The 23,518-nt window shown below is 40.4% G+C and overlaps 1 protein-coding gene across 4 annotated transcripts; it reads left to right on the top strand.

The window, feature by feature from the left end:
- Positions 1–367: 367 nt before the first annotated feature.
- Positions 368–23,270, top strand: ACOT9 (acyl-CoA thioesterase 9). Of its 4 annotated transcripts, none has more exons than XM_041472337.1 (17): positions 368–742; positions 2,118–2,209; positions 3,771–3,797; positions 6,707–6,752; positions 10,336–10,506; positions 10,599–10,636; positions 12,720–12,803; positions 13,387–13,490; positions 14,280–14,353; positions 15,769–15,774; positions 15,928–15,989; positions 16,970–17,081; positions 18,110–18,200; positions 18,982–19,067; positions 19,841–19,928; positions 20,110–20,260; positions 20,520–23,270. In XM_041472337.1, the coding sequence occupies exons 1-17, from the start codon at positions 729–731 to the stop codon at positions 20,576–20,578; spliced, it is 1,305 nt and encodes a 434-aa protein (XP_041328271.1). In that variant the 5' UTR covers positions 368–728; the 3' UTR covers positions 20,579–23,270. The 4 variants fall into 4 exon arrangements, with proteins under 4 accessions (XP_041328271.1, XP_041328269.1, XP_041328272.1 ...); XM_041472335.1 differs by having other exon boundaries at positions 16,970–17,140; positions 18,115–18,200; XM_041472338.1 differs by lacking the exon at positions 3,771–3,797.
- The last annotated feature ends 248 nt before the right edge of the window (positions 23,271–23,518 follow it).

Genomic DNA, 23,518 nt, shown 5'->3' with positions numbered 1-23,518 from the left:
GACTCCAGCAACCTCCTTGGGCAGTCCATTCCAATGTCCAAACACCCTTTTCCATGAAGAAATAGCTCTACCTAATGTCCAACCTAAATCTTGCCTGCCACAGATGTAAGACTGTCCTCTCGTCCTGTCGCTGGTTGCCTGGGAGAAAAGGCTAACCCCGACCTGGCTACCCCCTCCTTTCAGGGAATGGTACAGGGTGATAACTCTTCAAGAGTCACTCTTCAAGATTTTAAGCCTCTTCTTAGAAAATTCCGATGCTCTGTTACCTTCCCTAGCAGTGCCACCAAGTGACGGGCCTGGGCAGGCGGCCGTGTTCCCCACGGCCGTGTGACGCCTCTGGGCGCGCCTCAGGCTCCGGGCACAGCGCCCAGCTGAGCGCCGCCAGCCCGCCTTCCTCACGGCACATGAGAAAACGGAGCATTAAAAAGAAAAAATAACGATGTTTATTAAGAGCAAGTCCCGGCAGGGCCCGCCCGCTCCGCCGGGCCCGCCCGACGACTAACGGTGTCCTGCCCCAACCTCCGCCCCGGGGAGCGGCCACGCTGCCACAGGGACACGGGGCAGGCCAGGGCCGGGCGGTGCCACCCGGGGATCCCGGTGGAGTGAGGACTTCCAGCTGCGGGCGGCCCGGAGCCCTTTCTGTGCGCGGCGAGCCGCCAGTCGCTGGTGCGGGAGGACCGTGTGGCTCGGGCAGGCGCGGCCCCGCGGTGACGGCCCCGGCGAGCACCATGCTGCCCACCCGGTAAGGCGGCCCCCGCGTCCTCCGGCGCGGGTGGGGAATGGCGGTCGGGAGAGATGGTGCCCCGGCAGGCCCGGGTCTGGGCAGGGAGGCCGTGCTGTGCCCCGACTCTCGCTCCACGGCCGCACCACGCTCCGCCATGAAGGGCTCGGGGCGCGGCCAGGGCGGGGCACCCCGAAACTTGAGCAGCGCCGCGGGCAGCGCGGCCTCGGGCGCGGCGTCTGGGCCGGGCTGGGACACCGGGCGTGAGGGGCCCTGCGGGGTGTACCGGGACGGCGCTTGCTGGCCGTGCCGTGACACACCGAGCCCGGAGGCTGCAGCACTCACTGAGGCGTTTCACCATCGCCGTTCACGTCATTCCTGCTGCATACGGGACTCCACTGCCTTCAGAGTGTTTTTTATTTTATTATTTTATTTTATTTTAGTGTGTTTGTGTTCCCGTTTACTCTTTTAAGTCCTTCATGAGTATCTGCAGACGGTGAAGACTTGTGTGTACATGATACATATGTGTAGATAGTGTAGATATACATGGAGAGGAGAGAGAGAGATGTGTAAATGGCCTTGCTTTTCTGTTGGTGCCTGAGGACCTGCCACCTCTCCTTTTCTGAGGTGGAATCTCAGTCCCAAAGGAAGAAAATTAAAGGACCAGCAATCCATATTCCTTGTCAGGATGATGCTGTGAAGTATCACAGGGGGATTTACACACCCTCTGTGGTTTTTTTGTTACCACAGTTATGCTTGCCTAGAGGAGGAGCAGTGCCGGCTAGTTACCTTGTAGAACACTTAGTGAATTGTGGGTGGATTACATTCTCTGAAGGGTTTCATGATTGTTCCTTCTTGCTTAATGGCTAAGAGGTTTATATCCTGCACTTTAGGCTTTTTTGAGTTGCTGCAGCACTAAGCCATGGAGGAGAAAACCAGGCTTAGCTGAATGGGACTGCTTGTGAGACCTTGTGAAATCCTTTTTGGTGTATTCCTCCTTCCACTGCTATGCACACCAGTCAAGTGCAGGAGAAGTGCATGGTTAGGGTCATGGATGATTTCCTGGAGGCACACGGACCCCATCTGTGTTAAGATGCTACAGGGTAGATGCTGGTGTTGAGTCTAAGTTGGCTGTCTCAGGGCATCTGAATAGTCAGTGAAGAGAACAATTACTGCCAGTGAAGCATTCTTCTTTCTTGTTTTTAGATAACAAAAAGGTGTCAGTTGGAATTTCAACCGTCTTGGAACTGTTGCACTGATGGTATCTAGTTCTAAAAATCGAGCAGAAAATAAGGACTGGTGTTTCTGAAGTCACCAGCATAATTCCAAAATTAAATCCTAAATTATTTTCATGGGATTATTTTTAATGCCGTTAATTCTTCTGCTCTGCCTATAGGTTGTGCATCATGAGGAAGCTTCCTTCTGTTCTGGCTAGGACACTCACTTCTGGGACCAGTGCCTCCCCAGGGCTTCCTGACTTGTCTGAAGGTAAAGTAGATGGTTGTGCTCTGGAATGATATTACTGAGGAGTTTATTTTTTCAGGTGGTGTCCCTTCCTGTATTAGTACGGTTTGGATAATGAACGTGCCCTTGTCTCTGAGCTCATGGTACAAGTGTTCAGGAAGCAGCAGAAAATCACTGTGTATTTGGAGGTGAATGGCACAAATATCCATCATTGAAACTGCAGATTTAGAGGCTCCTCTGATTCTTCAGCCAGAGCTTGGTTCTTTTCTGGCAGGATAACTGCTGCACAGCTTGGGTCTTGATAGAAAGTCCGTGTAGTGCAGATAGGTACAATGAGACTGGAGAGAATGGCCAAGAAATGGGGAATTGAGTGGAAATAATGCTGTACAGAACTTTTAATCTGTCAATCCTATTAATTTCGCAAACTTGTAGAAATCTTTTAATCGGATCAGCAGCATTGCCTCGTGAAATTGCTCTTGTCAATAGAGCTTTGTGTTGAAAGTTTGTTTCAGTGCTCTAATAGTAATGAACCATAATGCTCCTGTTTCAGAACCTTTTAAAAAGGTTTTCTTGCATTCTAATCCCTTGTGCTGAGAAAAGGGCAGGAGGAAAAAGGCTGGAGCCAGGTAGAAATAATGCCTTCATGGAGTTCTGCTTATTTCTGAGATCTTATTTTTTCCTTTGTTTTCTAAACAGAAGACACCAACAATTACTGATTATCCAATAAAAGAGAAAATGAGGGTTATTTGTTTTTAGAGAACTTATTTTCATTGTTGTTAATAAATGGTAATTTAGGAGGTTAAAGGAGTGAAGCAAGGATGCATGATGTTGCATCCTTGCAGCTTGCCCTGATTGTTTATTTGAATATTTGAAAATTATGCTTTCTAGAATGCTAGTAAAAACAGTGAAACAGTGAGGTCATCCTGGTACTGCAAGGGGTACTCATATTTTGTGGACTACAATAACTGTAAATATTTGAGATTCTGTTTCAAAATTGTTCAAATTCAAAGTTTTGCTGATATGTAAACTATTCTACTGTTAGGTAAACTATACCTTCAATTTGGTATCCATGCTTTCACAAAACACCAAATACTTTTTCTTACTATTTTTTCACATGCTTCCTTTTCACAGTTTTGGGTTCCTGTTGTGAATGCCCTCACTTCTTCTGTGGCTCTCCCAAAGGCTACACAAAGCAGGCCTTTGGAATTTTCCTCTGAAAAAACTCACATCCCACTTCCTGAAAAATGCTACTGATAGTCTTTCCAAAGTTAACACTGTTTGTCAACAGTACATGGTAGCCCTGAGTTTGAAGAATTGTTTGGGATTACACTGCAAGGAGATACCACACAGAGTCAGTGGACAGGGAACTGGAAAGCTGGCTTGAAGGGAAAGGACAGATTGAGTTGAAAACAAAAGGACACTGACTGTAAATCAGGCAAAGATAGATTGCCTGCAGTTACTAAAATTAAGAATCATCTGCCTAAACAGAACTGAAGCAGGTAGAATAATCAAGTAACTCCTTAGTAGATGTAAATTGCATTGTTTCTTTTCATTGTTAATCTAACCTGTGTTTTGTACTCCACAGGACAGTCACCCATTCATGTGAATAATGGTGTGTTGTGGTAATTTGTACATATTAAAATATTTGCTATAACACTAAACTTACTCAGCTACTGTTTTTCCTTACTTTAGCACTGATGAAAAATGAAGTGCTGTTGTTCTTCTCTGTTGCCTTGCTTGAAGCCCCTTTGCCTTTGTTGAATGGCTCTGGTCTTAATCGTGGCAGTGTTGCACTAAATCTCTGTCAGCACACTCTGTCTACAGTGCTGGATAAAACGTTTCTAAGAGGCTTGTGGGATACAAAATCCCTCATGGCAGCAGCTCCTGCAGTTGGCTTCATTTTAGACATTTGAATCTGTGTCCTTCACCCAAGTCCAGAGCAAGCTCTCCACCAAAGCTGATGGTCTTCCTGAGCCTGGATGCAGCTGGGGAGGCATCAGCACGAGGGGCAAGGATCTCACTGGTAGAGATGACTGCAGTGGTCTTGCCCAGCTGCCTTCCTCATGTCCTTTTCCACAGCACAGTGCAAATAAACTCAGCCCCTGCTGCTCTGGCATTCATGATCCACTGATGCCAGTTTAGGAGATGCTGTGCAATATGCTACGTGAGCATGATGGAGAAGTCCCATTTGCTATAACTGTTTTACACACTTAAGACATTTGGCAGATAAGAAAAGATTATAGATTATCTATAGATAGCTTATAGATTTTTGTGCTTAATTTTCTTACTTAAATTTCTGTTGTTGCTTACTTAAATTTCTAATATTTAGAAGAGCAGGATAGTCTTCCCAGGAGGAAAAAAAGGAAAAAGTTAAAAAACATGTACTTATAAGCAGTAAAATGGACTAGATTTGACTTGACAACACTTAGAAACACTTTACACTTTGTCCCTTTTAATGCTAAGATAAAAAATTCAATGTGTTCTCAGCCTGGAAAATATTTATTTTTATGCCTAAAACTGAAATCTGATTTTTTAAATGGGACTAACAGCTTGTATACATTTTTGCAGGTTTGGACCTGAGATTTTTTTTTCAGAGCTTTTTGCCTCTTGCGATGAAAAGGAAGATTAATTTAGTCTAAACAAAAAGAAAGTGCTGTTTATTCCCTGTTCATCCCAGCACAGTCTGCACACTGTTGAAAAATTGAGGTTTTGTGTTCTAGAAGCTGTAACAGTGTTTCTGCTAATGCTGTATTGATCAAATGCATGCTATGGCAGCTTCACAGGTGGAGTATGAGTAACAAGAAAGTAATACCTATGCTGTAAGCAAGCCTGCTGCTGCTTAAGGAAAAAGGAATCAGACCTTCCCTGTTTCCAAAAGAAATCAACTCTCAAGATTTTCAATCAGGTTCTTTCCTTAAACTTTTTTTGTTCTTAGAATTAGTAGTAGAAGTCTTCTAATTTCAAAACATGTTTTTAGCCTAATTTTGTAAAGAAATTAGGCCTAAGCAATCTATTTTTTTTGTCTTTTTCTGCCTATCTTCTTGTCTTTCTCATATTCCAGAACCTTTTGTTGATGTCAGCCAAAACAGATGAGCCACCAGTCTCAAAGACAAACATATTTCCACAAATTTTGTGAAAATTGGCTTCCAAGTCAGAGATTAGGTAGGGTGCCAGAGCTGGTGCTGGGGTCAGGCGTGGACAGTAGTGTTTGCTGGCTGTTGGTGAGTCACTGGGTCCGTGTGCTGGCTGCAGTCATTCCCTTGCCTCTAGCTCAGGCTGGCTTCTCTAGCAGGCAGGCAGAGCAGAAACAGGCTGGGAGTGTAGGGCAGTGGCTGAGGGTGCTGCAGGGGAAGGAGCAGGGAAGGGGAGGTTTGGGGTACAGCAGTAGTGGTGGTGTGGGGGGACTTGGGCAGAAGCTGAAGTGACTGAGGAGGAGGGGAGCAGAGCTGAGCAATCTGGCTGAGAGAGTGGAATGTGATTTAAATCCTAGGAATTCAGCTAGGCTCCTCCAGGGTTTATAGGCCAGCTTGCTGATCACTGAATACTCTGACCAGGCATTTAGTTTGAGAAATGCCAAGCCTGATAAACAATCAGCTTGTGACTCACCAGCAGCCTCTTTCAATTTCACCATGAAATTCTAGATATTATTTGGTTGCCCTTCCTTGGTGTGTCCCTAACATTTGAACCTCCTGGTATAAAAGATCTTTGTATATAACCAAGGGATCTCTTATGTACAATTCTCAGCTTCTATTCTGAGCTTGGGAATTGTTGCTGATTGTTTTCAGATGTTTCCAAATAGCCAACGTTCACCAGCCATGGAGTAGTTTGGTAAATTTGATGGGACCTTAGCACACTTAATAATCTCATCTGAGAAAGAGTAGAGAAGAGGCTTATGTAGATTATTCTTGACATTTAGGAAAAACTTATGCAGAACTACTATTAACTCTGAAACTGCAGACAGGGCGAGAATAAATTGTACAGGCCTGTCTTCAGTGTCTTAACACTGTGTTCTTTCAGACTGCTAAAGATTTGGGCTATGAAACCCTGCTGGCAAGAATCAGTCTGCTGATACTGTGTGTCTTCATGAGTGGGATTATTTAATTGGTATTCTCCTCATTCCATTTCCCAGCTGCACTGTTCCCTTTTATGTTCTTTTATGACTTTCTGATTTGTGTTATCTCCACAGTTTGTGTTTAGGCTTCATATTTTCACATCAAAATTCCCAATCTACTCTTGATCCAAGCTGTCTTTCAGCTGTTAATTAGCACTGGAGGTGACTGCACTAACAAACACTCTTTGTTGACTATATGCAATAAACTATGGCATCATGTTACTCAGCCCATTACTGTGATATGCCTACTAACAGCAGCAGTGAATTTGGCCAAACTTTCATTTCTGGTCTGCTATTTGCATGAATTTAATTTTCCTGTTTTGGGATGAGGGTTGTGCCTTTAACACCAGGCAACCTCATGTTTATCGCTTGCAAACTAAGCTTGATTTGCTTTGATTTTTTTTTTCCAGTGCGGAGCAAATTGAGGGATATAGTGGGAGCATCTACCAACTGGAGGTACAGTGTGCATTACATGTATTTTACTTCATTTGTGAAACCAAGGTGGAGCTCAGGGTTGTGGTAGTGGAAGTCAGCAATAGCTTGCTGTCAGGGGAAGTCAAAGATCGCACTAAAAGGTAATAGAAACAAAGCTTCTGAATTGATACTTTGTGGACAAATTTCTAAGATTTCTCTGGTAGAAACAAAATATCTGATCTTGGTGCTTACAAGATGGTCCTACTAGCTTTAAATCCAGTGGGAGCTAGGAGCTATGGAGTCTGGCTGTCAATGCTGTGTTGCTGTTACCTCCTGAGTTATCTCTAGGTGGATGTAGGTGCCTACATGGTGGATTTATCCTGCACTGGATTCAGAGGTAGCTGAGCTTGTTCACTTGTGAACAGTACACAGTGTTCTGTGTCCAGGCTGTGTTTTGAATGGCACCTGTGTCTCTTAGGAAAATTGTAAGCTTGAGATCTGGGTCTCCTTAATCAGGAGCATCTTGAGCATTTCCTTGTCTGCCCTAACCTCATTTTTTTATTAATTTACATATACTTTAAATAATTGCTGGTTTGGCTTTATTCAAGTTACTTTCCTCCCCCTCCATTACATTGAATAAGCCAGAGTTGACTGTAACCCTCGCTGTTACAGTCTGGAAAAGTAATTTTAGCATTCTGGAGTTTGCATTGCAGTTTGGTTGGTCCCATGTTTTTTGTTAATTTTGGCTGTTTGCTGAGCTCTTTTTTCCCACTTTGTGCAGTGATAAGGAAATGAAGAGAGGTGTGCCTGGGGGAAGTGTCTGATGTATCCAGGCCTTCTGACTCAGTTTATCTAAACACAACTTCAGTCATTCTGACAAAAATGCCTGAATCTGGGAACCTGATTTTTGCTTAGTAAGAGTAGTATATAAGCATGAGGGGTCTTGAACTTTTCATCAAGTCAGCTAGAAAGGGCCCTAGAAATTGTTTTTGAAAAAGCCTTTCCCACATCCCTGAATGGCTGAGGAGGAACGATGTCATATGGAAACGCCATTTGAAAATTGAAATTTTAGAGGGCTCTGGTCAAGTCTGATCTTCCATCTATTTTTTTTCCCCCACTGCTCCCATCCTGGAGGGAGAGCAGACGGAGGCCAGGATCACCACAGAAGTGTTTTTCTTAGACAGGTACTTCTCTCGTGCTGTACAAATTGCAGCAGAAATGGTTTGCAAATTAATGAATCCTTTAGCTACCATGAAGATGTAAAGCCAGGGAAACCACAGATGGGAGTGCTTGAGAATGACAGGTTAAATTCAGAGAGGTTTGGTGGACATGGATTGTGTAGCCTTTGAGAGCCCACTTTAAAAATAGAGTGACAAAGAATTGATACATGTGGAGACTGAACAGCTGGGAATTTAGCTGAGTTAGGCCACAGAATGACTAAAGTGGACAAATCTGAGGAACAGCTTGACAGGAGTCCTGAAAAGGGAGCTGGGGAAGGACTGATGTACACATATCTGGAATGCATGTTGGAGCAACATCTTTAACCATTGATTTTGCTAAAAGGAGACTTTTAGCACTTTTTGTGATTTCTCTTGTAAAGGCCAGTGGCATTTTGTATTTGTTATGAAAAAGAAATATCTTGCTTATGTGTTTATTCTGTTTTTGTGCTTGTAGTTAAAACTATTAATCTGTTCATTGTTAAATATAGTCCAGATGGAGTTGTGGCTATTTCAAAAATATATAAACATTACTCAGGATGTTTAGGGCAGGTGCTAGTTAATATTTAGATGAATTATTGTTACTGTATGAGTAGTACTGCAGTGTATTTGTTGAAAAATGTTACTGCTTTGAGCCTAATACGTCTGCATCTTGAAGAACACATTCTGAAGTGGAAGTCAAGAAGAATTCTGCTGCTGACCTCAGAGGAGCCAGGATGGAGCTGGTGAAAACAGAATATAGTTAAATTTTTATTGTTAGGTTTCTTTATGTTTGTAGACAAATTTCTGATTTACTTTCTGATTCATTTCTTTTAAGCCTTTCACTGAAAGAACTTGGTAAAAACTTTCTTGAAAAGTATTAAGATGCATCATCTTGGATCTTGCATCTTTCTTTAGTCATCCAGTAATATTCCATTTCTATTAATGGCATAACTTTAAACATTAACCCTCTGTAGAAGGCTGTTATCTTTCTCTTTCCTCTAAACTGCATGGTAATCATGTTTCCCAGATGAGGTAAACCACATCTCATGTTTAAAACAAACAAACAAATGAAACTAACTGAAGTTTTTTGCTTGACTTTCACTCTCTTTGATCATGGATTACTTGCATTTCCCCGAAGCTTATTAAACAGAAAAGAGGTAATATAAATATGTTGAAGCTTGACTTTCTGAAGTAATACTCAGCCAAGTAAGCCTTCATATTAAGTGACTAATACCCAGAATTCATCCAAAGTCAATACTTAAGACAAATTTCTTTTTGGTGAAAAAGTTTTCTGTTGTTTTCTTTATTTCTTCTTCTTTTTTTTTTTTTTTAATTGGTTTTGTTAAACACGGTGTCACTGAAATCTCAGCAATGCAGCAAGCACAACTTGAAGGAATGGCACACATCCAGAAATTTACCATAAAGTTTGGTTGCTTAGTGTTTTGTGCATTCCCTTGCTCTATGAAATGGATCCATATTTTTGCTTACTGCTTGGCTTTATACCAGAACTGTTGCATGTTTAACCCTTAGGTTTTTAATAGATGGGTATTGATTCTAGGGATGTTATGAATTATTTGCTTTATTCAGTCAGGTTGCACTTTTAAGGGGAGGGAACTTTGGAACAGGTAAGAGAGCATGTTGGGCAAGACTGTTACATCTTGTAGATACCTGTGCAAGGAATCAATGTGGTAGACTGGAAAGAAGGGAGAGTAAGCTGGCCCCTTCTCCATTGTGAGAGTTGCAGCCCCTCTGATTTGGTGGTGCTGGAAAAGCAACTCTGAAGGAATTGTTCTCCCTTTTCTGTGTTGTTACTTTCTGTAACTTTCTATAATTTTAAGATGTCTGTGTAGGAAGAGAGAAAGAAAAGTAGGTTAGTTTTCTTTGTCTTTTAGCTTGCTCTTAGAACTGATGCTGCAAAGGGGGAACTCACCTGTGGATGATGGCAAGTCTTAGCAGATTAGTTCACTTGTCATTAGTGCTAGCCAACACTGCATCTACCTTACCTCTTGGGAGAGATTGTCAGTTGATGGTCGGTCCTTTAAAACTGGCAGTGTGGAAGATGTCTGGTACTGTAGCTCTGGAAGACATGAATATACACAAAACCTCATAGGTTAAATTATGTGCGATCTGTTCTTTTCAAGGGGAATGATTTTGGTAGCACTCAGAATTAGATGCATTTTGTTCATCTCATTAGTGTGAAGTATGTGCTTGCCACTTGTACACAAACTATTTAAAAGATTGCTGTAGTAGTCTTGCTTAGCATCTCTCATTTTGTGCATTTCACTTTCTTTTCAAGGCACTCTCACTGTGTCTTGCTATATCTGCTACTTTTTGGTTTTAACTTCAATAATCGTTGATGTGACATCTTTTAGTTAGGGTTTCAGTTCTCTTGTTGTACTTCAGAATAAGGGTTTTTTTCTTACCAGGGATCATGTGCAAGCAATGCAAGAAAGAAAAGCTCTCCATACTTTACTGGCAAAACGGCAGGAAGATCTCCCTCCGAGGAGAATGAAAGATAGCTACTTGGAAGTTATTCTGCCTCTAGGAAGTCAGCCTGAAATAAGAGAAAAATATCTGAATGTACACAACAGCGTAAGGTAACAAAGCAACCATGTTACACCTACAGGAAACTGTTAACTTCTGTTTGCCATGTATGTAAGTATTTAATTGTCAACCTCCTATATTGCAGGTTTGGAAGGATACTTGAAGATCTTGACAGTTTAGGAGGTATGTACCTATGCCCTTGTAAAGACTGCACAAAGTGAGTTTGATTACTGCTGAGCACTGGGTGGTGTGACACAGTAGGGCCTTGGAGGGAAACCCATAATTCTGCCTGAAAGAGGAGGAAGGATGATAAAGAACAGATGGAAGCAAAATTGTTCAGCTTCCTGTCTCTGTCAGATTTTTAAAGGACCAGCTGCAAAAATAATTTACTGAAAATTGATCCTAGATTATGAATTTGTATTGAGTGTGAACTCAGAGAAAATTTGCAGAGTGCATATTGAAAATGAAAACTTACGATTTTTTTTTGATTGTAAAAAAAATCTCAACCAAAACTGCCACAAACACCAACAGTTAATGACATGCAAATATTTTTATCTTCCTTTTGGGGAGAAGAGAGTATAATCTGGAAAGCATGTAATGTATCCATTGAGAACAAATTAAAAACAATTGCTGTATGTTCTTGGGTCCTGCAAATTGTTGTTAAGGGTAAACAAACTCAGTTATTTAATGAGTTAGCATTCTTATTTTTTTTCCTCCTTTTTATTTATTTGTGGTCTTGAAGTTCACCATCTTTTTCTTTTGTGTAATAAGTGTGAGGTTGTTAATGGAACTGGGAGATACTTTTTCTTAAAATATCATCAGGTGACTTCCTCCTTCATCCTAGTTCTATAGCTGGTTGGGAACTTTTTGATGGAGGTTTTTGACAAAGAATTAAGTACGTATTAAGGGGAAGTTGTGAATAGACATCTTTTTTCTGTTCCTTCTGAGAGTCCAGATGGACAAAATTGAGGAAGGCAGAGAAAGAAATGAATGAATGAATGCATGTATATTGAAGATAGACAAAATAGCTGCATGAATGATATTTCTTCCTGGAAGGTGGAAGATACTGGTTTCAATATCTGTCCTGAGTTAGAAAAGGAGACTTCAAACTGTTGGCTACCTTGCATTGTTAGATGAGATGTGCTTGTTTTTCATTCTGTGCCTTGTTTAATTTCCCCAGAAGTCTGTGAAGATCAAATTTTTTTCCTGTGACAGTGCAGAATGTCTTTACTTTGTTTGCAGTCATACATGGCTTCAGTCAGTTCCACTGGGGATGTATTGTTTTGGGTTAATCAAGATTCTGTCCCAATGTAATAATGTTCAGGGTGGTCATATTGATACAGTAAGTTGATAGGCTTATCAGGTTTTAGAATTGTTACTCCAGTGAACATAGGGAAAAAAAAATCTTAGATTACTTGGAAGGATAAAGATCTTCCAGATTAGAATTTTAGAATTGTTACTTCAGTGAACATAGGAAAAAAAAAAATCTTAGATTACTTGGAAGGATAAAGATCTTCCAGATCACAGGTCACAGAATATTCTGGCTTGGAAGGGCCCCACAAGGATCGTTAAGTCCAACTCTGAAGTGTATGGTCCATATGGGGATTCCTTCTCTCTTATCTCAGTAAGTACAAGACAGATACTTTTGATAATGAAGATGTGTTGAGTGAAAATTACATGAACACTAGAAAAAACCATATCTTTGCAGCCTTGAATTACTCCAAGTAGTCTGTTTACTTGGATGTGCTCTTATGAACAAAGCTAATTAGTTTAAATAGTGATTTGGCTAGTAGTAACTGCGGTGTGATAAATACCTCTGACTATGGTTTTGTGCCTGTAAGGCACAGTTTATTTAATTTCTACCTCTTTAAAGGAATCAGTATTTAAAAAGTCCTCAGATAGCATATGTCCTTGGACAGCCTTCATGAAATCAAAATAGAAGCTAGGGGAGTCTGAGACAGGGAGCTGCAGAAGTAGAGTGAAGAGATTATGTGGGATTGGAAGTCAAGTGATGAGCTGGTTTAAAATGCTTGGTTAAATTTGTCTTTGTAGTAAGTAAATATGCATAAAACTGAGATAGCTGCTGCTGTTTTCTTTATAGCAGTCCCATGTGTTACATACATGAAGATGTGGAAGCTCTGCTCTCCGATAGTAGGATACTTTAGTTTGTGTTTTCCAGGTACCTCTTATGCTTGCAAAGATGACTTTGATCTGCTCCACTTATGTTTTTGTTAAAGAGCTGGTTCCATTTTTGATCTCTTCACAGTTCTTATTTGCTACACTCACACCAAGCAGGAGAAGCAGCAAAGGTCTCCTTTATCCATAGTTACAGCTCTGGTGGATAAAATCAGTAAGTGGCAATTTAGTAAATAAAGTAGTTTCATCTGCTTGTTTTACTCTTTCATCAGCTACTGCCTTCCCATGGTTGTTATTGAGGATACCTTTTTCACTCCTGTTTAGTTCTCTTCATCTTGTTTTAGCTTTGAAGTTTTCTGGCTTTTGTTGACAAGAGGTGGGAAGAGGCTTCTGTAGATGCTTTTCAGCATTTCATGTAATTTCCCTTCAAAATGCAACTTACATGGTTCCTGCACTTTTGTGTTTAGTTTTATTTTGGCATACAGATTCTTAGCTTCATTACTGAACAGTATTTGTTCTGGTGAGTTGGACCTTGCTTGTGTTGCCTGTTCTGCTGAACGCTCCCTTAGGTCTGATGTCCACCTCTGTGCCTGCTTCCTACTCCTGTTCTGGCTTCAAACGTCTGCAGAGGTAGAAACTGCAGACAAGCAGTGTGGTCCCTTGCAACAACAACGCTTCTGGGTTGTCTTTGTGTGTGTTGCCACTTTCAGATCACATAAAGGTCCTAGGAAATCTGGCCTGTCTAGTATTCATTGTGAGTGAGCTGTCTCCAGTAATCCCTAATGTTTGTCTTGTAGATTTGTGCCAGAAGATTATACAGCCAGACTGTGACATCAAATTCACAGGCAATGTTTCTTGGGTTGGGAAGACCTCCATGGAAGTGAGGATGCACATGCTGCAGGTTAGTTCCTGTGACTTCTCTCCATCCTACGACAGGCATGAGGTGCTTCAGGGGGGATTTACAAGAGCATATTATGACAGGACAAGGGGGGATGGCTTCAGACTGAGGGGTTTAGATGAGATAGTGGGAAGAAATTATTTACTGTGAAGACAGTGAGGTACTGGAGCAGGTTGCCCAGAGAAGCAGAGATGCCCCATGCCTGTAAGTGTTCAAGGCTGGGTTGGATGGGGCTTTGAGCCACCTGATCTTGGAAGGTGTCCCTGCCCATGGCAGGGGGATTGGAAGAGGATGTCTTTAAGGTTCCTTCAAACCCAAATCATTCTGTGATTCTATGATAAGTCAGGTAAACAGGTACATTTTTAAAATTCAAGTGTTCTCCTTAAGTAAAGTCTCTGATGTAGAAGCTAATGTCACACCTTTTTGTTCTGAACTCCTTACAGTGCTGGCATTAGTGGCAATTAGTGGTATATATGAAAGAACAAACTATGGCACTTTTCAGAGTAAAGGTTAAGTGGGTGCTTTTACAATGACTGTGTTGATTTCCTCCCCTCCTGCTCAATGTTTTTAATAAGCATCCCCTGGTAAATGTTTACATTGAAGAATTCCTGAAATGAAAGTTTTGATTTTTCCTTATCTTTGACCAATTGTGAGAGGTGTTGGAAGGAATGACAGAATGTGAAAGTAAGCAGAATTAACAGTATGATTGAATAGTTTATGTCAACTAAATAGCTTGCTAAACACGTTTCCAATTTTAGAGTTCAGTAATGTATTTTTTCCTGTCTCTTTTAGCTACATGATGGTGATTACAGCCCTGTGTTAGATGCAACCTTTGTCATGGTGGCCCGGGACCCAGAGAATAAACGGTAATTTGTAGGACAGGAAAAGTTTCCTGACTTCTGCTGTGCTCAAAATGGCAAACATGGCAGCTTGCTCTGTATGTGTAGAAGCCATATAATGTAGGTGGTAGATAAACCACATAGCTGATTCTTTCTGCTGGCAAGTGTTAACTTTCCCATGACAAACTTCAGACTTTAGCAGTCTGATACCAGGAACTGCTGGTAGTCTTGGGATTTGACCCTTTTTTTAAAAACAGATTTTCTGTGTGTTTGAGTGACTGGTCTGAAAGAACACAGAAGTGAATGAGTCTGCCAGAAGCCCACCTGCATTCTAGTAGTTGTTTGAATTAATGATTGAGTTTCAGTGGTTAAATAGTTTTTGAGTGATTAATACCATTAATTCCCAAATAGACACTTAATAGGTGTCATCAGAATAATTCAGGTTAAAACTTGCTTGTGTAACTAAAATGAAACTGGTAAGTATTCCCATAGAACACAAAAAACCCGAGACATTTATTTTGTAATTTTTCTCATTTTACTTTCTCTATAATTCCTTAGCTATTAGAATAAAAGGCTGCTTAGTTGCCATTTAGGTTTATGACTCCAGCATCAGAAAAATTTGCTGTAATTCTTACCTCTTTCCTATATAGCCTGCCTGTTGGGGTTCATTTTGGAGGGAGGGGGGCTCCCCAGGGTGTCCCCTAGGCTGTGAGTTGGCTGCCAGCAGCGGGCAGGCAAGGAGACTCCACACGGCTTCTGAGGGTGCTGATTGATGAGGGTTTATTGGGGGTCCCATCCCCGGGAACAGCATGGCTCCTGAGGGAGAAGGGGGAAGGAGGGGGAGCCTGGGGGAGGGAAGGGGCAAGAGGGGAGGAAGGCAAAGAGAGGAGAAAGGTTAGGAGGGTGACTGGTCTCGCTTGCACGGTTTAAGAGGGAGAATGAAATTGGGCGTGGATTCAGACTTGGGCCAATGGGATGACAGATACAGGATGGTTCAGGGCAGGACCACAGGCTTAGAATATACCATACATTTTGGAGGGGTGAGACAGGGCATACCATTTAAATAAAATGCTATACTGCGCCTACCCAAGTAATAAACATTTATCTGTTTCTAATCAGCTTGAATAATTGCTTGTATTTAACAAAGATGTGTTTTTAATGAAGAGGTTTTACTTGATATAATTATGTGATCCTGATAACATTAGAAGTAGTTTCTAGTTTTTTTTTTTTCTTCAGATTTGAAGGACAAAACCTAGAAACAGTGAATATGGTATACATTAAGAAAACAAATTATATTATGGTTCCCATTTTAAAGACTAATTTTTCAAAATAATGACATCAAGTCTGATATAATTACACAGTAGCAGATTGATTGAGGACAAGCCTATTTGTGCAGATAGATGCAAACTTCCATGGCTGTTGTACAAGCTAGCTGGCCACAGGCCAGCTGTGTTTTGGAAGCATTCTGTTCATTTAAGGAAGGTATTTATGTGAGGTAAAAACCCTTCAGAGAGTTACAGGATATGTTTGGTTGGCTGTAGCCCAACAGAAACAGCGTTGTGTGGCTTTGGGAAACTTGTATCTCAGCAGCTTGGGGCTTGATTTGTTAATCCACTCATTCCTGAGAGCCCTGAGGAGGAAGAAATCTTCAAGCAAGGGGAATGTATGTCATATTTCCTGGTAGTATGCACATCTGCCTCAGTTTCAACTTAATAGCTGGGAGGAAGCAAAGTTCAGGAGTTCTGCTACTTAGCAATGTTCCTAGTTTGTTTAAAATCAGATTTTTGTTCTGTCTCATTTGTGTCAGTAGAGTAAGAGAGTTGAAAAGCCTGCTACCACATGCTTGGAAACTCTTTGGCTAAATTGACAGACACTCCTGATGTGCTCTGCACACATTCTGGACTTCTCCCTTGGCAAGATGCTCCCTCTGCTTTGGATCTGAGTGCAGCACAGGGGCTCCTAATACTCTGGCCAACTGATTACCCCGTGGTGGGCCTGCAGGACATCACAGCTCTGTCTGTGATGGGACCTGTTTGGGTCCCCATGTTCCTTTTAGAAAGAAACTCAGGAGAAGTGGGAGAGCAGGGGAAGGAGCATGTAGCTCCATCCTCATTTGTTTCAAGCTGGAGTTTTAAAGTGGAGAATTTGAAAAACACTCAAGACTGAATAAACTGGACAGAAGACCTTTTTGAGCTAAAATTTCAGTCACTGAAACCTATGCTAATGGGTTCTGTCATAAACTTTCATTTTGTGCTATTGGCAAAACCTGAAGCTGATTGTTCTGTAGGGTTTCTTGTTAGTTATGTTCTGTACTTTGAGGGCAGTACTCAAGTTTTCTGTAGGAACAGTGTGTGGGTGTCATAAAATATGTGTAGAAGTTCTTCATCACATTGGTGAGGTACTAGTGAACTTCTGCTTTATTTTTATTTCACTGCAGTCAATTATAAAAGCCGAATTTCTCTTTGGATCTATAGCACCATGAAGTTACAGTTTTTAGCTTTTAACTTATGGGGGAAAAGGAAAAATGAATGGAAAGATGGTTGATTTCAGGTTAAAATCTTCAGAGCCATTATTTGTTTTTTCTTTGAGTCTTTGAACTTTAATACTATTGTGTTTTTTTTTTTTTTTTTTAATAATATTCAGTGAACAAGTCGAAGAGGATTGAATTCAGCACTGCTTCCTTACTGAAAATGGCTCCCACGGCAGAAGAAAGAAACATTGTGCATGACATATTCCTTAATACACTGGACACAAGGCAAGAAGGGAGGGGTGAAGGAGAACTGACATCTTGTGAAAGAGAAAATTGTCTTTTGAGTGGGTGCTCATAAAAGAGTAGTCTGGAATAAATGCACATTTAAATTCTGTGGCAGTTTATTTGAAATGCAGGTACAAATTATAATATGACACTTGCAGCTCTTAGAACAGTGTTCTGTTGTTCTAAACAAGCTGTTAGGAATAATTTTGAGGAAAAATGTTAATAATGTTTAACCAGATAAGAGAAAGGAATGGTTTTGCACTCATGACTTGTATAATCAGTTTTCTGCCATGATATGAGGGCAGGAACTGGTCACCTTTTAACCAAATAACCTTGCAATGTGTTTTAAATACAGTACCTGACAACATTATTTGAGGGAATTGTTAACATGCTTTTCTTATGCTTGAGATTTTTGTGAAGCCATCTGATGCCAACACTGATTGAACAATGTTTAATTACATTAGTGCAGTGTTGTATTTATGATAATTTATAATTTCTTTAACTTATTAGCCTATACAATTGTTATTTTTAAAGCTGTTTACCAAAGCTGCTTTCTCTTAAAATCAGCTGTTGTACTTGTGTCTGGGTTTAAAAACTTCAAAAACTGTCTGTGTGTTTGATGTTGAATTATTCTATTAGCTCATGTGTGTTTTTATTTCCTATTATGACTTAAAAAACAGAGCAAGGCTTTTCTGACAAAGTGTGCACTTTGTGGTTGTGATTCATCGTTTCTTTCATGTACCTTTCTCAAGCCTCTTCATTCACATAAACTTGCACATTAGCAGAAGTTTTTGAAAGATCAGGAGCATAAGTTTATTGCAGTAACAAATCAAAGGACAGCTTTAGATAAGGCTTCAAGGTCAGCTGGAACAGTGTTTAGTGATACCATTTCTATTTTGGGTTTATTTTGGTGTTCTATATTTTTATGGCTTTTTTTTAGTATGTGTCTGCATTTGCTATTTCTGCTTTTTTGGTGTGCTGAATTTTGCCAGTTCTGTGGACTGTAAAGTTTATTGTCTCTTCCAAAGGACAGTGAGTTTCCGGAGTCGTAAATTACCACCCAATTCAGTGTGGATGGAAGATGCAAAGCTAAAAGGCCTGCAGATTTGCCATCCTGAGGTATTTAGAAAAATATTAATGAATTACAGAAAGGTCCTTAAGAAGTAACTTTGAGAGGGAATTTTTTTACAGGGACACATAGTGACAGAACAAGGGGTAATAGCTTTAAACTGAAAGAGGAGAGGTTTAGAATAGGAGTTAGGAAGAAATTTTTTGCTGTGATTGTGGTAAGGCTCTGGAACAGGTTGCCCAGAGAAGTTGTGGATGCCCCATCTCTGGAAATGTTCAGAGCCAGACTGGGTGGAGCTCTGAGCAACCTGATCTAGTGCAAGGTGTCCCTGCTTATGGCAGGGAGGTTGGAACTGGATGTCTTTAAGATCCCTTCCAACCCAAACCATTCCATGACTATGAATTTTTGCCTAAGATTAATCAAACCATTATTTTGTTTGGCTTCTGCAGTCCTTGCAATTTAGAGCTAGGCTAGGCTTTTGCCAATTTTTTGTTATTTGTTTGGATTACCACTGCAAAATGGACAATTTTTAATGACCTTGTTTTCTTACCAGCCTGTTCATTCTGTGTAAATAAATTCCTTTGCAAAGTGTTTGCAAAAAGTTCGGCCTTTGATTGCTGATACAATTTTGAATTGTTACGTTATGCTGTCAAATTAGTCAGATAAGCTCCTATTAAGTAAAGTTGCTTTGGGCATTTTGAATTTTACATACATATTTCAGTAGTGCTTTTATCTATTCAGGTGTTGGGACCTCTGTTAAATAATGTGAACTGAAGTGCAAACTTCAACACAAGGCTTTGAAAAGAATTTGGTATTTGTTTCTATTTACAGGAACGGAACATCTTCAATAGGATCTTTGGGGGTTTTCTCATGAGAAAGGCATTTGAACTGGGATGGGCAACTGCTTGCAGCTATGGGTGAGTTGTGGACCTGCAGTGTTTATATAATCCAGAGCATTTTCCTCATACACAGAGGTTGGGAACCCAAGCTAACCAACCTAATGACAATCTGAGCTGAAAAAACGTAGGTGTGTGGTGGAATCGTGCGCTTATTAGTGCGCAGTGCTGCTTTGCTTGGAGCATCTATCATATTTACAAAGAGATTGGCATCTTGCTCCTTGGAGCTTGGGTTTTAAGCATTACTTGTCAAGATAAAAGATGCATCCATTTTCTGTTTTCTTTTATCTTACCAAGCTATTGAGACGGACTTTTTAACTATATAACGTATTCATTATGTCAAAGAAATATTACATCTTTGTATTCAGTACACAAGAAGAATGGGTTCTAAACTTCTTCTGTTAACTGATTGAGCTTAGGAAGTGTGACTGAAGTCATCACCCAGTGAAGGTCTATGTATAAGTTTAATGGGGTATGCAAAGCCTGACATAAAGTGTTTTGTGTCAGTGCTTGAAAAACTTATGCCTGAGCAATGTTGCCATGAAGATTGTCTAGCAAGTGTAAGTCATAAGATACAATAATGGAGCAATAATGTATCCGTAGAAAGTGTGTACTTCATTGGTGTGAGAGATTTCCTCCGGTGATGACATAACTCCTTACATTTCCTGTAGCCTCTGTTTAAGAAGAGATTTATTCTCTAGTAACCTTCATTAAAATGCTGACAAGTAGATATTTTAAATTTTTGCAAACATCCCTTTTATTCTTGAGAAGAAATTTCTCTTTTGTTTCCTCAGGGGTTCCAGACCCTTTATTGTATCTGTTGATGATATCATGTTTCAGAAGCCAGTAGAAGTTGGATCCTTACTACTGCTTTCTGGACAGGTAGGAGTTGATTTCCTTATGAAAAGGAGCAGACCTTGTCTTTGCTGTCACCAGCATTAGTTACTGATAATGAACAATGTGTTATGAGAGTGTGTAACTTTTCTTGTTTAACAGTGTAATGAAATCTGTTTTCAGCACTGGTGATGAATTACAAGCTCTAACTCTTGTTTTAACTGTGTAGGTCTGTTATACAGAAAAAAACTACATCCAAATTCGAGTACACAGTGAAGTTTACAATGCAAATACCAGGGAGCACCATACTACCAATATTTTCCATTTTACATTTATATCAGAAAATGAGGTCCCACAAGTTGTACCTAAGACATATGGAGGCAAGTATCCCATTAATATGTTGTCATCATAATTCTGTGGAAAAGATTAATTTGTTTCTCTTGGAACACTGGTCATTTTAATAACTGAACTATTGGCATTTAAATAATTCAACAGAATTTCATGGCAAACCACACAGATTTTATGCTTTGATGACAGTGTGGATTACTTCTTCCTTTTGCCAGTCTGTTTAGTTGTAGTTGTCCAGTATTGATACTAAGGTACTAATGTAGTTTTTCTCTTTTCTCTACTTTATTTCAGAGTCCATGTTGTATTTAGATGGGAAGCGACATTTTACTGCAGTCATGAAAGAAATCTGACAGGCACTGGGTGCTGCAGCAGCATGCTGTCTTGGCAAGGGCTGTCACCAGAGGTGGCTAATGGACAGGTGCTTGTAACACTCAAAGAAAAACCCTACAACGCCCAAACCCAAACCAACCAAACCCAAACTCCACACCAAAACCTGCATTTTCAGTACTCTTCATGTATTTGCATATATTTGGATTTTTTATTCTTTACTGCTAGAATTTATTGAAATCTTTTACATGCCAATGCTAGGAAAAGAGGCTGAAAAAAATGCAGTCTTAGGCTTTGGTTAGACTCTCTTTTGTCTACTTTGAGAGATCTCATTGCAATCTTTGCTGTCTTGTTACCATCTGCTGCCTTTCCCTTGGTAGCTCTCCTTTGTGTTTCCCTTTTAAGGGATAGAAGTTCTGTCATAAAGAGGTGTGCAATAAGTAGATACACACAGGTGAGGCAATTTGACCTCCGTTCTTGTGTAAATTAGGTGAAGGGTCATAATTCTTTTTTGAACAAGGACATATGCATCTAAGCAGCAGCAGAGGCTCAGAAGTTAGTAGTGTGTGCACAATGGAAAGCAGGTGTTTCCCATCACTGGGGATTTTACAAGGTTATTGCAGCTTCTGTTTGGATGGTTTTCATGTTCCCTTGGGAGGAAACTGATTTTTGCAATGAAATGAGGTGGCTAGATGGTATTTTTTTGGCACTCTGTGTCCTTGCCAGCCTCTTCTAATTTTTTGTTTGTTTGTTTTAATATATAACTGTGAGTTCCTTAGTGAATTATTTCTCATGGCTTGTAGACTAGAGGTCTGACTGGTGAGACTGGGTGGGACTGGGAAATGGCACTGTAGAACAGAACATTTTGGTTTATTAAGGACTGGGAACAAAAAAGGTAAAATGCTGCCCAAATGGTAATGGTGATGTTTGGTGCTGCAGTTAAGGGTCCTGAGAATCTGTGTTGAGCAGCTCCCAGGTCAGCTGCTGAATGATGGGATCTTTATCCCACTGAGGGGTGGTACAGCTAGAGGACAGTCTCCTCCTGAGCTGGATTATTTATCTGTTCTCTTGGTGGACTGTAGTGCAGTAGGAGTATTGCACAGCTCTAAAAGTTGTCAAGTTTACCTGTGGAGGATAGAGAACTTCCCCAACACAGAGGGGACACAATGGTGGTCTAACTATGGCAAATAAATAAAAGGAACAGAGTACTTGGTACTGAAGTGCTTCTGATGTAATGGAGAAAGTTTTCAATTTCTGGCACATAAAGCCCAATTTCTTGAAATCAGGAAGCTGAGTGGATGGAAGGCATCAACTTTTAGCAGTGAGTATGTCACAAGCATGAAACTGGTTCTCTGGTACATTCACATCAAGATTGATACCCTAACTGATCAGGACACCCAAAGAGGAGTTGGGCTCAGGGGTTAAACAGATGAAATGTGATGTCTTACGATACACAGGTATGGATTCTGGCTTCCCCGTGAGGTTTAAGATCTTTTGAAAAGAGGATGCAGCAAATATGTAATAAGTAATTATGTCAATCAGCACAGATGCATGAACCATGTTGGTAAAATAAAGTAGCATGTTGAGCTTTTATTTCTCAGTAAGAAGGCCTGAGATAGTCACAATTAGGAGCAGTTTCCTTTGGTGCTAGGATGGCATGAAGTTCATGACCCCTAGCAGCTCTTTGCTATTCCTGTGAGGAATTGTAATTGAGCACTGTAATAATCAGCATGTTAGACATCAGTCTTTCCTTCTTAAGATTCAGCTGCTGCATTGGTAAGTGAGATTGCTTTCCAGAGTAGGTACAGGGGTGTGACCTGATCCAGAACAGATTCTTGCATTGCTCTGATGGTAAACTCTTTGTTCCTTCCATAGAGTTTCTCTCTTCAGTCACACTCCATTCCTGACTCAGCTCTATGACATTAAAATTTTAATGGTTATGATGCTGTGGAGATACATTGTATTTTCTGGGTTTTTCCTTTTTAAAACTGACTCTGTTAGACTGACCACACAAATAAAGAACTGAAATTGTATCTCAGCTTCTTCCTCCTTGTTGCAGGGATCAATGTTGACTGTTAAAAAATAAATAGGAAGGAAGGAAGTGAAAGGATCTATTTCAGAACTATGTTTTACTCCTGAGTACCTGCAGGTTTTTATCACTGACCCAGTGATCCTACCCAGATCACTTTTTTATAACACATATAAGTTAAGGGGATACCAAATTCATCCTCTACTGACTTTTCAGCTGTATTTAAAGATGAATTTATCATAATTTCTAAATTCAGCCTTTGGGAAGGGGTTGGAGAGAAGAAGAGGTAATAGAGTACGGAGAAAGATGTGACATCACAACCTCTGGACACAGTGAAGAAAATGAATGCCACAAATGAAGAAACATAGAAGAATTGATGTGTTCTCAAAGTTCAAGATAACTTAATCACATACCACAATGACAATAGTTTCAGAATGTATGTGCAGCCATACAGAACGTGTGTGTGTGTGTGTGTATATATGCACATATGTAAAAGATAGATCCTTTTCTGTTTATTGCTATATATATGTACTCATGTATTTTTTACTCTGAGATGGTAACTCCAAGCTGTCACCCTCTCTGGTATCTTTGTTCAAGGGTGTGCATGCTGCTTTGTGCCTCTGTGTGTATGTGACAAAAATGTTCTCAGCTCTCACATTTAGAATTAAAATATTTCAACATAGTAATTCATATTGTGTTTATGTTGCAACTTATATCCAGCCTGTCACTGCTATAGATGACTAACCATTACCACAGAAGCCTAAAGGAATCGCTAGAAAATCTTTTTATTTATAGTAAGCTTAACTGTATAATTAATTGACTGTGGCTTTCTAGCAGGAAGCAATGTCTGTGCCCATTGTTTCTTGGAATACAGTGAGGAGGAGCAGGATTGCCTCTCCTTACTCTTTCACATAATAGTGATATAAAAGGAGAT

Source organism: Pyrgilauda ruficollis, unplaced genomic scaffold (assembly GCF_017590135.1).
Source record: "Pyrgilauda ruficollis isolate IOZ18807 unplaced genomic scaffold, ASM1759013v1 scaffold29, whole genome shotgun sequence".
Taxonomy (NCBI): Eukaryota; Metazoa; Chordata; class Aves; order Passeriformes; family Passeridae; genus Pyrgilauda; species Pyrgilauda ruficollis.
This window is presented reverse-complemented; position numbering and strand designations above follow the sequence as displayed.

Coding starts and splice junctions, on each gene's coding strand:
- ACOT9 (XM_041472335.1), top strand. Junction 10,507..10,598: donor AATGTACACAACAGCGTAAG/GTAACAAAGCAA, acceptor CCTATATTGCAG/GTTTGGAAGGATACTTGAAG. Junction 19,929..20,109: donor TACTACTGCTTTCTGGACAG/GTAGGAGTTGAT, acceptor TTAACTGTGTAG/GTCTGTTATACAGAAAAAAA.